Source organism: Balaenoptera ricei, chromosome 9 (genome assembly GCF_028023285.1).
Source record: "Balaenoptera ricei isolate mBalRic1 chromosome 9, mBalRic1.hap2, whole genome shotgun sequence".
Classification (NCBI taxonomy): Eukaryota; Metazoa; Chordata; class Mammalia; order Artiodactyla; family Balaenopteridae; genus Balaenoptera; species Balaenoptera ricei.
Genome location: NC_082647.1, coordinates 66,534,418 through 66,550,341, shown reverse-complemented (window position 1 = coordinate 66,550,341; position 15,924 = coordinate 66,534,418). Strand labels below are relative to the sequence as shown.

The window sequence follows — 15,924 nt, the reverse complement described above, 5'->3', positions numbered from 1 at the left end:
GCAGAACTAGAGAATGGACTTGAGAACACGGGGAGGGGGAAGGGTAAGCTGGGATGAAGTGAGAGAGTGGCATGGACATATACACACTACCAAATGTAAAATAGATAGCTAGTGGGAAGCAGCCGCATAGCACAGGGAGATCAGCTTGGTGCTTTGTGACCACCTAGAAGGGGTGGGGTAGGGAGGACGGGAGGGAGACGCAAGAGGGAGGAGATATGGGGATATATGTATACATATAGCTGATTCACTTTGTTATAAAGCAGAAACTAACACACCATTGTAAAGCAATTATACTCCACGAAAGATGTTAAAATATATATATATTAAAGGTAGTGGGAAATAATGAGGAAATGAATGAAAAATGAATGATTTTTGCAGAAGTTTAAAACCTATAAAAAATATCCTAATGGACATTTTAGGACAATGGAACAGCAAAATATAGTATCTGAATTAATAACTTATTGAATAATTTTAACAGCACACTGACCAGAGGAGAAGACAAGTTCAGTGAATGTGGAGATAAAACGTAAGTAAAACCCAGGAAAAGTGTGGGAACCCTCTCTAAGACTGTGGACCTCAGAAGTCTCTCCTTCTCACAGTAGTTTAGGCCTGCCTCCCACACTTCATCAAAGTGACATTTAAGTGTCCCTACCAGTCTGTAGCTACAGCAGCTCCTGCTCCTGTAAGCAGAAAACTTATTTTATCTATGATTCTTTATATTTGCCTAGCTCTCCAGATTTTGCATGGTGGTTTGCCCTGTAACCTCAGTTCTCCGATAAGCCCAAGATAAGTCATTGATTTTCAGATTATTTTTCATAATTTTTCTTATGAGTGATGACTTTTAATTTCCTTGCATGTCAGAGTTGAAACTGGAAATCTGCATACATCTTTAAGTAAACTTTTAATTTTACAATATTAATATACATTTTTCAGAATTTATCTCTTAATCCAAAGCCAAAATGTCCCTAATACCAAATAATGAGACATTTTTCAGAATGTCCCTGTTTCTCTTTCTTTCTTTTTCTTTCTTTCTCTCTTTCCTTTTTTTTTGACAGTTTCAGTCTCCTCCAAAGGAAATGCTATGTCTGTAATTGGTCCTTGCATGTGTCTCAACTGCAGTTTCATAGATGACAATCTTCTCAATAATGGCACTGGATCAATTGGACTACACATATTTAACTTTAAAAGAACCTGGACCTGTATTTTATACCACATACAAAATTACTCAGATATTGGTCATAGACTTATGTGACAGCTAAACAACAAAGACTCTACATAAATAAAAATAAATACATCCATGCAGTAGCCATAAAAATATTGACATTTGTTAAAATTAAGAACTGTTCAGGGGGCTTCCCTGGTGGCGCAGTGGTTGAGAATCTGCCTGCTAATGCAGGGGACACGGGTTCGAGCCCTGGTCTGGGAAGATCCCACATGCCGCGGAGCAACTAAGCCCGTGAGCCACAATTACTGAGCCTGCGCGTCTGGAGCCTGTGCTCCGCAACAAGAGAGGCCGCGATAGTGAGAGGCCCGTGCGCCGCGATGAAGAGTGGCTCCCGCTTGCCACAACTAGAGAAAGCCCTCGCACAGAAATGAAGACCCAACACAGCCATAAATAAATAAATAAAAACAAATTAATTAAGAACTGTTCAGTAAAATAAATTATCAAGAGAATGAAAGGTAAGCTAAAACTGAGAGAAAATAACCTCAATACATATGTATCAACAGGCTCATATCCAGAACATACAAAAAATTCCTACTAAATGAGAAAAAGAACATTCAATTGTTAATGGCTAAGATTTAAACAATACTTCCTAAAAGAGAATATCAAAATAGACAATAAATATATAATAAGATCCTCAAAATATTAGTTTTCAGAGGACTGCAAGATAAAACCACTCCATATCCACCAGAAGAGCTAAAACGAAAAAGCCCAAAGAAGGATGTGTGAGGGTGTGGAGCAAATAGAACTTTTACTGTTATCACCAATTTGGGAAAATATTTGCCTTCTCCTACAAATGCCATACATAATTATAATCCTTGACCTAACAATTCCTGCACAGTAATAAAAAACAACTTATTACTGATACACACAACAACATGTATGAATCTGACAAATTTAATGTTGAGTGAAATAAGCCAGACACAAAAGAGTACGTGATGTATGAGCCTATTTACAGGAAGTTCAAAAAGAAACTAATATGGTGATAAAATCAGGATACTGGTATGTGTGGTGGGGATTACTGTCTGGGTAGGGACACGAGGGAATCTTCAGAGAGGTCTAGAATGTTTTATATCTTGATTAGGGTAGTGGTTACACGAGTGCATCAACACATACAATTTTATCAAGCTGTATATTTAAGATCTGAGCACTTTAGTTTGTGTAAGTTATATCTCTATTTTTTAAAAAGACGTATTCTCCTCTCCCATCCAAATGAACTCAATGTAAGGTTGAAATCTTTGCTCCTCACACAATCAACTTTTTGTCCTGCTGCACGGACCAAATAGAAATATTACCTTCAAAATATAAACATATTTTCCTTTAAAATTTAATTGTTAATATATTTTTCATAATAATAATGTTAAGCTTCCTTTTGATTGTTCATGTTGTAAAAAACTGAATCAGCCTGCTGCCAAGTGTACACAGAACCATCTAGTCTAATGTTTTTGTGAAATGTTGAGTAGTGGGAATGTGACACTAATCAAAGATCTAAAGCAAACATATTTTTAGGGTTGAATGGACGTTTCTGCTGCATATTGTCTCCCAATTAAAATGTCTAATTTGGGGGTCCTTTCATTGTCTAGTGATGATCCTTGAATTAAGAACAAAAGACTATACCTACCAGTTAACGCTTTATATATAGTTTTCCTTAGGTTTGCAGAATATTTGCTTAGTACTAGTCAGTCAATTCCAGCTAAACCATTTAGCAATAATGTAACAAACCAGGAATCTAGAGATATGGAACTGGGGAAAGTTTACACTAGTTTAACAGAAATATAATCTGTACGTAATATCAAGTACCTTTTGGGGCATTTGTATTAATGATGGATCAGCCATTTGGGAGTGATTATAGCAGAAAGCTCCTTGTATTAGGAATCTGGCATCAACACTATTTAATCATGGAGCACTGGCCGAAGCTCTGGGTCTCAACTTACTTCTACATATAAAATAAAGGGTTATTTCTAAAGTTCTTCCACTCTATTGCCTAAGAGAAAGTCCCACAATAACTTTTTAATATATTATATTATGACTTTCTCCATACTAGTCACTTACATATGTGAACTTATTAGAAATTTAATCATTTTTTTCACTTTATATATAGATCAGTGCTTTACTAACTATGAGGAAAAGAGAGCCATTTTGATATATGTGGCAGTATTACTTTAAGAAAACGTCATGGTATGCATTAGATCTCCATTCTCTCTCCCCTTTTCATTCCGTAGCATGAAAATATTCTATATCTTGATTAGCGTAGAGATTGACTACACTATGCTCATCGCTGCATACTGTACCTGATTACAAAAATACTCATCTGAATCATCTGAAAATATCTGAAAATACTCATCTTACTCATCTGTAATGTCCTCTCAATCCTATATGAAAAATTGTACCCAGGAAAGTTGGGAGGGCCCGTTATATAATCAGGTCCAGCCCATCCAAATATAAAAGATACACTAAGCAAGACAACAAACTGTTAAATAAAATATTTTCTACCTTTGTAAAAACAAATATACCTTTACAACATTTTTTTTAATATGGTAAAGCAACAGTCAAATGAATAGCACAGTTTCAAAATTAATTTACTTTCTTGTCAAAAACACCGTGACGCAAGGGGGGGTTGCGACTCCATGGGGACGTTGCATTCAAGGGAAGAGCTCCCCGAGCCTTAACCTCCAGAGAAACAACCTAGGACAAGAGACCCCCTTGACTACTAGTGTGACCCTCTCTCTGACCTGAAGCTTCTCTTCCAAAAACACAACCAAAGCGTAATCAGGGATATTCGGGCCAGAGCAAAGAGCCTCAACATCAGGTCACATTTGCCTACAGGCAAAACACCTAGATACCTTTATTTTTAGGAAAATTTGACATGTGACCATTATTCTCTCGCTAATATTTGGGCCAGGTATATTAAATTGTCTGGTGCCCTTTGTCTCCGAAAGGTAAGGCCAAAGGTGGTCACTCAGGGATACAAAAAGTTAGAGCTGAGGCCTTGGGACCATCAAACAGATCTAAAAGTAGCTGGGGAGAAGTCCTGCTTCTCCACCCCGGGTTATGACAACACCCACACTTAGCAGGAAGCAGTTACAGTAAACAACCTGCGCCCATCAGCGCCCCTCAAGAATGAGGAGCAGGACAAAAGGCAGAGGAGGGATTTGTCACCGGCAAAGCCCATTAACAATTCCCAGGAAATAAAAACAGAATGTGGGCAATAAAGTAAAGTCTAACCTTTTTCTTCTCCTTTGGGCTTAGTCCGGTTTCATTTGCTCACAGGGGGCCGCATGCAGAGTGCACACATCCAGCCCTTCAGACCGGAGTTCCCAGAGTCAAGCGTCTGCACCTGACACCTCAGCTTGGCGGGCTGTGTGCAGAAGGGCTGCGCCTGACCGCTCAGTTCAAGATGGCGGTGGTGGGCTGTGCGCGGAGACGCTGCACCCGCCCCGCCGGCTGGAGCCGTGAGCAGCACGCCTGCGCCAACCCGCAAGAACTCCGCCCCCTCCCGCGCTGACAAGACCCGTAGAAAGCAGCCCTGCCACGGCCTGTCAGGGAGAGCATGTACCGGGAAAGCAGGAGTTCGTACCTGTGCCTTCTTTGATCAAAGAATAAAGATTTCCTTTGATTCTGAACAAAAAAAAAAAAAAAAAAAAAGGAAGGAAGGAAGAAAAAGAAGAAAAAAGAAAAAAAAGAAAAGAAATAAGATTTCTCTTTATGCCACCTGGTCCATGCCTGGAATTCTCTGCCCACTTGATGGCCCCAAGCCCTACCTCCAGGGCTCTTCTTTAGAAGTCTTGGAAGAAACCTGAGGCTGAGGCAAGGTTTTTTTTTTTTTTTTTTGGCTGCACCCCACGGATCGAACCTGTACCCTCTGCAGTAGAAGCACGGAGTCTTAACCACTGGACCGCCAGGGAAGTCCTGAGACAAGGTTTTAATTGAGACTTTTCAGAATTTTCTTTGCTCTACAACTGAATGTGATGATGGCAGGTCCAGCTGTCTCCAGCTGTCCCCACTCCACCATCCATTCCTCCTCCCTGTCTCTTCCCACCCCAATATCACCCCACACTTGAGGGGTCTCCAGTGCCCACAGGCACCCTCACAACCAGGATCCATAGACGTCTCTGCTAACAGCATTGCTTTACCCTTAGGGTCTAGGGAGGAAGACACCCACTGCAAGCAGGCCAACAGGAAGAGAGACTCCAGGAAAGAGCTCCCACGGGGATGAAGAGTGGGCTCAGCGCTTGTGCAACAGACAATCCGGAGTCCCAGGTACCATGGTATGGTCTAGAAGGTGGAACACAGTCTCTGGGTGGCCACATGCCCTTGGTCCCGTCGCAGTGATGTGGAAAATGGCAGCTTCAGCACCTGCTGGGGTAGAGGCCCCTATTGTCCAAGTCCACTCCCAATACTACTGGAGTGACAAAATTTAGTATGTTCAACAGGGTGTAAGGATGTAAAAATATTAACTGTGTACAAAATGTCAATGCTGTAAGCACAAAGCAGAACATTGGCAAGAATACTCAGTGAATGGAAAATAATCCTACAACTGATGCTTATAGGCAATCACATCTGGTCCTAGGCAGAACATAAAGCATGTGGGTTTTGTATTAATGTCCTCCTACCTCTCCATGTCCCTTCTGCCCTCTCTCAGGATGAAGAACCTGTTCAAAACCTGGTACAGTGTTGTCCCACTCAGAATTACTCTCATCAAAGAGGTAACGTTATTTTTACTTTCCTTCTCACCCCAGGAAACTCCCTTGGTCTTGAGGAAAATGATGTCAGCTAGGTGAAAGGGGAAAAGCAAGGACAATAAGAGCACTTTTCAGCAGAATCCTCTCAGAGGATTTTTTATAGATGAAACTCACTGGAAAAATGAATCTTTCATTGGTGGAGATTGTGGTATTACAAGAAAGTTTGTTGAAGACATTGTTTGGTCCGACGCATTCTATCTTTAGCTACCTCAGTTGAAATTAGGGACAATATCACAGTCACAATGGTGCATTTTGGAAAATATGATGAAAATATACAGGGTTCTGAAGATATTTTTTTAACCTAGGAACATTAAAAGTATTATCACATTGCATAAATAATGCTGGTGATGGAGGGGAAGATGGAAAGGCAGAATGGAAGATGTATGGAGGTAATGTATACAATTTCTATTAAGAAATAAACAGAGTAAACATCATTATAATTTCTTCATAGTGCAAAAAACAACTAAAATCTTAGCTGTCTCCTTCCTAAGAAAAAAAAATAGCAAGTGTTTTGTCAAACTCCTTTTAGACATTTAAATCTTAAGGGTCTCTTCCAGATTTTCATTTTTCTACCTTACAACCTAGGAATGGCTTTGTAGAGGTGCTATTAAGGACTCCATTCTTTTTCACTAATATGAGATTATAATTATTTCATTGGAAATCACTACTATATATTATTTTATACTTATTTCTTCCATAATTTTGTTCATGTAATAGTCTCATACAATACCTACCTTACAGGCTATTATAAGATAAGAAATTACCAAGAGAGATTTAATGTAGAAATAACAGTGGTATATGGTGTCCCTACTTATTCATTTATGCTTACATAACTTTGGAGGTGCTCAAGGGTTCCAGAAATATTGAGTCATTAAAGCTTAGTACTCCTGTGAGGTGCACTTGGCTATTATCATTATAGTTTATTATTATTCAGGCAAATCAAGTTTCCCCGGGAGTGCTGAATGGCTCCTGCAGAAAACGTTGACTTTTTAGTGTTCTGTGTCTGAGAGTTCACATTACAGGTTTATAAAATTAGCTCATTTTTCCTAGGATTGTCTCTTGTGAGTTACTGGCCATTATCCACTTTAGGCAGCATAGCAGAAATAGGGCTCAACCAGCTTTTATTTATTTAATTTTTTAAAAAAATATTTACTTATTTAGGCTGTGCCAGATCTTTGTTGCCGCACGTGGGATCTTTAGTTGAGGCATGCATGCAAGATCTAGTTCCCCGACCAGAGATTGAACCCAGGCCCCCTGCATTGGGAGCACGGAGTCTTACCCACTGGACCACGAGGAAAGTCCCTCACCCAGCTTTTAGAAAGCCTTCTAGGTGAAGGCTATTTTGCTTCCTTCCAGAGATAGGAAAAAGAGGCAAAATAGTTGAGGGATGGAAAGTTATCAGTGGGTGGGTTGCTTTCCAACACCACCAAACAATGCTCCAATTCTCCGTGAACACGTACTGAGTATCCTACAGATTTAACTGAATTCTGACTCTACCTGGAGATAGTGTCACCCATGCTGTGCAGCCCAGGCCGCAGACCTGTTTTTAACCTTGTAGCCTAATTGTGTTTTATCAACAGGATGCCACAAAGGCCCATGAAAAAACCAAACTGAACTGGCTAGATCCAAGAGAGTGGGCCAAGTAGGCTAAAGGTCACCACTTTCCTTGTCTTGATTTATCTCTGTGTCTCCATACCAACCCCTGAGAGCTGAAGGGCACGCCCTGATTCATCTCTGTGTTTGTTTCAGCTGTACCTGTGTTTGGCAGAGATGCTTTGCAGCTATACTTTGAGAGATACATGCTTTCAGAGATATATAGTGGTAAACCGCCCTGAACCGTCTCTGATTTGACCACAGGAATACCCTGTGCAGAGGAAACCTGGAGTCTGGAAGACTGCAAATGCCCCAGATGCCCCCAGCTGCCCCTGTGTTCCTGGTGAATTTAAGGTTCTTGCTTCATCACAAAAGAATTCGGAGATGAAGTGATAGGTAAGAAGTGGATTTATTTAGAGAGAAACACACTCCACAGACAGAGCGTGGGCCATCTCGGAAGGCAAGAGGCTTCAAAATATGGCGTGGTTAGTTTATATGGGCTGGGTAATTTCACAGGCTAATGAGTGAGAGGATTATTCCAATTATTTTGGGGAAGGGGCGGGGATTTCCAGGAACTGGGCCACGGCCCACTTTTTGACCTTTTATGGTTGGCCTCAGAACTGTCATGGCGCTCGTGGGTGTGTTATTTAGCATATACTAATGTTTTACAATGAGTGTATAATGAGGCTCAAGGTCTACTGGAGGTCGAGTCTTCCACCATCTTGGACCCAGATGGTTCTAACCAGTCTTTGTCATGTACTATGGCTGTATGTTTCTTTTAAAATTTGTGCCCTGCTCCCTTCCCTCCTATTTCACCTGGAAATCTCCACCCTTTTCTTAGAGCCCTGATGACCTGTCTGCCTCTTACCCCTTAAAAGTCCCCCACTTTCATCCCTTCAGGGAGAAGGTGATTTTAGAGCATGAGCTTCCCTTCTCCATTCTCTGGCCATTGAATAAAAGCCTGTTTTGCTTGCACCAAACTCAGTTTTGTTATTAGAAGTGTGAACCTAAGCAGAATAGAACTCCCTCACTGAGCCAGGAAGGCTTCGGTTCAGCTAGGACTCCAAGAGAGGGACTGGCTAATTCAGTAACAATAGAATCAGATCCCACAGGTTAAGGGCTCAGTCCCATAAGACTGCCCCTACTTTAGACACCAACTGAAGTGCAGGTTGTCATCTGTACTTCTGACTCACTGGCTAAAAACTGGGATTCCCATGACCTCTTCCTTGAATTCAGTAATTTGCTAAAATGGCTCACAGAGCTCAGGGAAACATTTACTTATGTTTACCAGCTTATTATAGAGGATGTTGTAAAGGATACAGATGAACAGCCTGATAAATTCATTCACTGGCTAAGGTCCAGAGGGTCCTGAGTGCAGGAGCTCTGGCCTGTGGAACTGAGGTTCGCCACCCTCCCAGCACGTGGATGCATTCACCAACCTGGAAGCTCTTCCAAACCTGTCTTTTGGGGGTTTTATGGAGGCTTTATTACATAGACATTATTTATTAGATGATTGGCCACTGGTGATTGAACTCAAGCTCTAGCCCCACTCCCCTCCCTAAAGGTCTCAAGGGTGGGGTTGAAAATTCCAACCCTCTAATCGCATAGTTGATTAGAGGCAACTGGCCCCCATCCTTAGGGGCTTTTCAAAAATCACGTCATTAACATAAATTCTGGTGTGAGTGAAAGAGGCTTGTTATGAATAACAAAAGGCAGTTTTATTACTCATCACTTAGGAAATGTCAAGGGTTTTATGACCTCTGTGTCAATTTGCAATGAAGACCATATATATCTTTCTTATTATAAATCACAATATCACAATGGGTGACAAGGAAATTATTGGTACATTTGCTAACATTTATTGAAAAATATACCATGGGCCTCAATTATGCTATATTCATTCTAGAGACAAGGAAACTGAGGCTTTGAAAGGTTATATACTTTGCAAAAGCACAGCTCCTTAAGGGGCAGAGCCAGTTCTAGACCTCTGGTCTTCTGACAGCTAGCCCAATACTCTAACTTCCATCCCTGAATTTCCCAAAGTGTGAAACGTTTGTTAACAGTGGCACAGGACTTAGTTTTTCTCTATACATAAATATATTTAAATTTAGTGATTACATAATTTTAAAACAATATGATTTCCCAATCAAACTGTGATATTATGGAAATTATTGCTTAGGAGAAGGCTAGAGTAGGTAGACTCTGTGGCTGGGGGTCAGTGGTGTCAACGAAAATTAATCACTCAATCTAAGAAAGAAGTGGAAAATTTTATCCGAGCCAAAGTGAGGATTATAACTCAGGCATAGCATCTCAGAAAGCTCCGAGAAGCTTCTACCCGTTAGAAGTCAAGGCACAGTTATATAAGTTTTTTGAGACAGAGGGCTGTACCTTAAATGATGTATTATTGACAGTTTACACAATCCTGATTTGATCTAAGTGTCATTGTGGCCCCTTATAAGATTAAGAAGGAATGTTATCTTTTAAGGAGTTGTCTTGCTGGTGCTAGGAGAATGTTGCTCTTTATGGTTGAGCAGGCATTTCTGCTGATGGGAGGTTTGGTTGATGCATAATGCAGATACACAGTGCAGAGTAGGAGAGAGGAGGCCAAAGGGCAGAGAAAATTTTTTATGTTTAAAGTTTTCTTGTCTTGCCATAAAATATGAATTTTACTTCCACAGTGGGAATGATGACAATCGTGAAAGTGGTACATCAATGCCTAAAGTTCAAGAGACCTACTGTGTACCATTTCATAGGCTTTGTTTAAAGTGGGACCTATAGTGTAAAGGGGGGTACAGTTAGAATAAAAGGATGAAGAGGACGGTGGTAACTCTAGTTTTTTTTTTTTTCTTTGCTTATTTCCTGTTTTAAAAATATTTATTTGTATAACTTACCATTTACCTTTTCCAGTGAAATTATATTAATGCCAAAAGTGGAATGGGAAATGATGAAAAAGTGGCATTGCTTTGAAGATGATCTCCCTCTGGCAGGTTCTTTAACTGTGAACCCCAATATTTCTTTTTTTTTTAATTGACTTGTTTGTTTGTTTATTGATTTATTTTTGGCTGCGTTTGGTCTTCGTTGCTGCCCATGGGCTTTCTCTAGTTGCGGTGAGCGGGGGGCGGGGGGGGGCTAATCTTTGTTGTGGTGCACAGGCTTCTCATTGGGGTGGCTTCTCTTGTTGTGGAGCACGGGCTCTAGGCGCACGGGCTTCAGTAGTTGTGACACACAGGCTTAGTTGCTCTGTGGCATGTGGGATCTTCCCGGACCAGGGCTTGAACCCATGTCTCCTGCATTGGATTCTTAACCACTGTACCACCAGGGAAGCCTGAGCCCCAGTATTTCTTATTCCAGGTTTTGGTGTTCACTTCTTGGGAAACCCTTACAGAAGGTCTGCAGCATGATGGGCCTGGGTTTAGGGATTCACGAACTCCCAAGGGACATTCCTAACCCAGCACCGTGTTGAATGACCTTTGTTTCTCTTATTCCATCTCTAAAGTTCTTCCTTTCTTTATGTAGATACAAGTTTTTGACCTATATCTTCTCTTTGAAGAAATTATTTTAACATTACTTGCAAGGCAGGTCCTATCAGCAACAAATTCCCTCAATGTTTGTTGAGAAAGTCTTTATTTCTTGTTCATCACCTTCAGTGTTGGTTTCTAATTCATGGTTACTTCATAGTCTGAAAGACCTGCTAGAGCTCCTGTCATTTAGTCTGGGTTCAAGGCAACAGAAAAGAGGATGCGAGAGAAGAGCATGCCCTTTTCCTTCAAAAACTACCCATGAGTCCCATATACAGTGCTTCCACTTACATATTATTGGCCTAGATTTAGTCATATGCCACATCTAGCCACAAGGCCGGCTGGTAAAGGTAGTCTTTTACTTGTTGGCAAGGGACCCACCTGAAACTCAGAGCTCTAAAAAGAAGAGAATGGATATTCTGAGGCAACAAGATTTCGCCAACAGAGGAAGGAGTAACATTATCTTTGTGAGGAACTTTGCCATTAGAATCATGAGTCCCAGTAGATAGATGACTAATGCATAAAGAAGCCACTCATACAAAGGGCAACTGACTTATTAGTCCTTTAGCTGCTTTGTTCTTTGAGCACACATAAACCCAAACACTATAATCACCTCTATCGTGTCAGCACAATTCACCTACATTACATTGTTTGTATATAATTCATAAATGACATGTTTCAACAAGCATACTTCATGTAAAGATTGGCTAAGCAATATCAACTTAATTTCCATAATCTTAAATTGTCTAGAAAGATACTTGCTCCATGAAATTCACTAATATGGGAAACAAAACATTAAACTGTCTTCATTTAGAAAATAGATTTTATAATAGGTATGTTTTATGTACTATATTGCACTGAATAAAATAAAACTGATTGTAGAACCTAAGTGACATTAAATATCTCTATGCAAAATTAACATAGACTGTCTGTATAGTACATTTGAATTTGCTCTCAAAATAATCACTAGCAATTATAAAGTTAAGTTTTAGTAATAATGTTGTACCACTGAGACTAAAAAATATGTATGGTTGAAATGACATCTTTTTAATTTTTTTTTTTTTTTTAAGCACTTCAGATATCTTTCTCTGGAACAATTCTGACTCCTACTGTGTGAGTATATTTCTTGTTTTAATTATATAATTGATGCTATTTAATTACAAAAAAAATAAGAACTATAAATAGTGTTGAGGAGGAAGAAATCTTCCTCTACCTATGTAGGTTCTTCTGGCTGGTCTAAGAATTAAATTGACATGAGACAAGATTAACAAGAGAAAATCAAAGTTTAATCACATGTATACATAGCAGAGACCTAAAAAACTGAGTAACTCCCCAAAATGGCCAAAGCCTTCACCTTAAATACCATCCTTAACTAAAGATAAGAAAGGAAGTTGAGGGTAGGGAGAGTCAGCTATGGGAGGTTACCAGGAAAAGCACAGTAAACAGGGTAAAGCTTTTTTGCAGATTTAAGTCATTGCCTTCTCCTGGGACAAGAGTTTCTAGAAGTTTGGTGATCTTCCTCTTCCAGGCAGAGAGAGGGAGACACCCTTACAAATGGAGATTTCCCTTACAAAGGTAAACAAATGTTTCTTTAAAAAGGGCAATTCCTACTTGGTTTTCAGAGCCCCTCCCATGTCTGCTGGTTCTCAGAAAATGACCAGCTTGAAACAATTAATATGCCAAAGAGACATTTTAGGGTGGTAAATTTCTGCTCCCCTACAGGATCTAGAGCAGGTCTTCACTGCGTTAAGGGATGGCAGGATTCTACACTTCTAAGAGACTGCTTGCAACCGAACAACCAACTGCTTAGGACCTGAACATAAAATGAGAAGTAAACTTTCATTGTGAAAAACTACTGATATACTGGGATTATTTGATATAGCACTTAGCCTACTATAACTAATTTGGCTATACCCAAAACCCATAAACATAATCCTATTTTTTCTACCCCCTAAAAAATGCTTTATGGTGATTCTTTAATGTCTAAATCAGGGGTCAGACAAGTTTTTCTTAAAAGGCCAAAGAGTAATATTTTAGGATTTGTAGTCCAAATGGTCCTTGTTGCATCACAACTCAACTCTGCTGTTGTGTGAAAGACAATTCATAAAGAAATGGGCAAGGCTGTGTTCTTATAAAGCTTTATTTACAAAAAACAGGCAGCCAGGCCATGGATCAGAGTCTTCTGACCCCTGGTCTAGATCATTCATCTCTCTCACATTGTTTATTTTAGTGAACAATGTGAGGCACGAATTTAACCTTTTTTCCCCAAATGAATAATAAATCACTCTGACACCATTTATTAAATAGTATGTCTTTACCTACCAGTTTTAAAGGTAAAGCACTTTGAGGTAAAGGACTTTTATGAATCTGTATTCAGTTCCTAAAACCTGTTTTTCTATTTCTTGGTCACTAATAGGCTGTTTTGATTTCTATAGTTTTAAAGTATGATCTAATACATGATCTAATAGCTTGTATGGCAAACACACTTTTTGCTTATTTTTCAGAATTTTCTTGGCTAGTCTTGCCCATTATTCCATCTGAGTTTTAGAGTTAGCTTGTCAAGTTCCATGAAAATTTTTGTCAGGATTTTGATTAGGATAACACAGATGAATATATTTTTTATTTGTCCTAGTTAGAGTTCCAATTAATTCTGGATACAGCCAACAGCCCTGGCTAAACATCTGCAGCTCAACTGGAATCCTATGAGAGTGAACTGTCCAAAAACTTAAATAGGCAGTTTGTAAATCAAGTCAAAGTGGCACCCTGCTGTTGGGATTTGGTCTACAGTTCTAGATAAACTAAATAAAAATGCTTGCCACTCAGAGCAAGTGTCCATGAATACTGTATTTCTACAACTGGAAAGTGAAAAGAGGATTTGAACAAAGCTACCAGCATTTAAAGTCATGTTGTTTCAAAAAGAATGTTTTAAGTGACTCATTCTATATATTCATTTTGAACTCCTTGTAAATCAGTATGTGTCTACACCCAGAATTGATATATAAGATGGTGGTCCTCAGAAATCATTTTTACCTTCACATTACTTAGCACTAAGATTATATATGTATTATTTATATAATAACTATATCTCTGCCTTTAATAAATCATAAAATGATAAAATCAGACCTAAGTTGAAACCCAGAGTTGACTTAAGGGAAAATATTAATAATACTATAGTCTATTCTAATGAAAGTTTGGGAAATATGCCACATGCTTCCTGTCAGAGCTAATAGGATTAACAAAAAAAATTATTTTGTTCATCATTTCCTTCAACTACAGGGCTTCCCAACATTTTCCCTCCATAGCATTCATAGAAAATGTTTGTTCAGTCCATTAGGACAAACTAACAAGAATGCTCACAGCTTGAGAGGGCAAGCAGCCCCAGGTCACCCGGCTGCTAGAAGGCTGGCACACCTGTAACCAATCTGCAGTACACTAATTGGAAAGCTATGCTCACACTCCCATGGTCTTCCTTAGGTATCCCATTCTCCCAGTCCCCCAAAATGCTATAGTTGTACTCCAACTCTATTCTCCACCACAGTACTGAATTGAACACTGAAGAACAGAGGAGGATGAAGTGTCCAAGAGATAAAGGTGGGAACCACTTTATTCATAGCCACTAAACTGTCTGTTTTTGAAGTTGGAACTGTATTACTTTCATCTTTTTTATCCCCTTTAGTACCAAATGCAGTGCCTTATATATAGTTGTTGCTCAAAGTTTACTGGATTGAAACTTTCAGTACCCACCACTACATCATATTTAGTCTTGCAATTCTAAGTATCATACTTACGTCTTTAGATATACTTTTAAATATATGATAAAAATATTTTCCATAAAAAGGACACTGTCATACTGTTAACACAATACATGTGCCTTTGATAAATCTCAACATGATAAAAGCAGACCTAAGTTAAAATCCAGAGTAACAGGCATCAAAAGCAATGCACTGCTTTCCTGACATTAATAAGTTATTTTTTGGTTGAAAGTTCAAGTCAAAATTAAAACACCAGTTGATCTAAGCTTCAGTTTTCTTAATTGTAAAATGAAAAAGAGCAATGATAGTATGACATCATAAGGCTGTAAAGATTTCATAAAATAATGCATAAAGAATGCTCATTAAGTGCTTGAAAGAAATAGCTCTTAACCTTTTAGCAACTACTTTGATGATTGACTTTACTCCATTAAACACGTTGGCTCCTGAGATAACTTTTCAGTCTGTTATATGACACATATTTCTTAACAAATATTCAATAAAAACAAACATTATAGAGTACCACTAATTAAAGAAAAAGTCTATAAATGCATGGCTTTGTGTGTGAGCTGCACAATTTTCCCCTAATGTAAATAAATAGCACAATATACTTTTTCCATTATTTTTCCTTCCATAAGAACCATAAGCTTTCTGTTTAAAATTCAAACAGTATCAAAATACAGACTATTTAAATGAATCACTGTGGTCTTTCATACAATCGTTTTCATACATTAAGATGTCAGTTTGACATACAGTAGAAGAATGCATAGAGAATGAGCTGACTTTTTAATATAACAGAAATGTTTCGGCCTCCTCTCTTTGAATCAAGTCACAGATGCCACTCTTGAAATTACTAATGGTATAGCAATGATGAAACACACACTATATATCTAAACAACGTTTTCATACTGACTGTTACAAATGAAAGACCCTGGAAATATTAAAACTTTTTTTAGATTCTATAAAAATCTACATTATTTCCAGATTTTCTTTCATTGGCAAATATTTGAGTTCTAAGTAATTTGAGTGGTAGGTGAATGAGTGCTGCAGCAGTTAATAAAATAGACAAGAATCCCTGTTCTCATTATAGGGATACAGAC

At 38.9% G+C, this 15,924-nt stretch overlaps 1 protein-coding gene across 1 annotated transcript in view; it reads left to right on the top strand.

Annotated features, from left to right (window-relative positions):
- Nucleotides 1-4,678, top strand: part of VWDE (von Willebrand factor D and EGF domains) — a 95,059-nt gene extending 90,381 nt beyond the window's left edge. The window contains 1 exon segment of the mRNA XM_059932527.1: nucleotides 4,472-4,678. Within this exon segment, the coding sequence (XP_059788510.1) occupies nucleotides 4,472-4,678 (207 nt within the window).
- The last annotated feature ends 11,246 nt before the right edge of the window (nucleotides 4,679-15,924 follow it).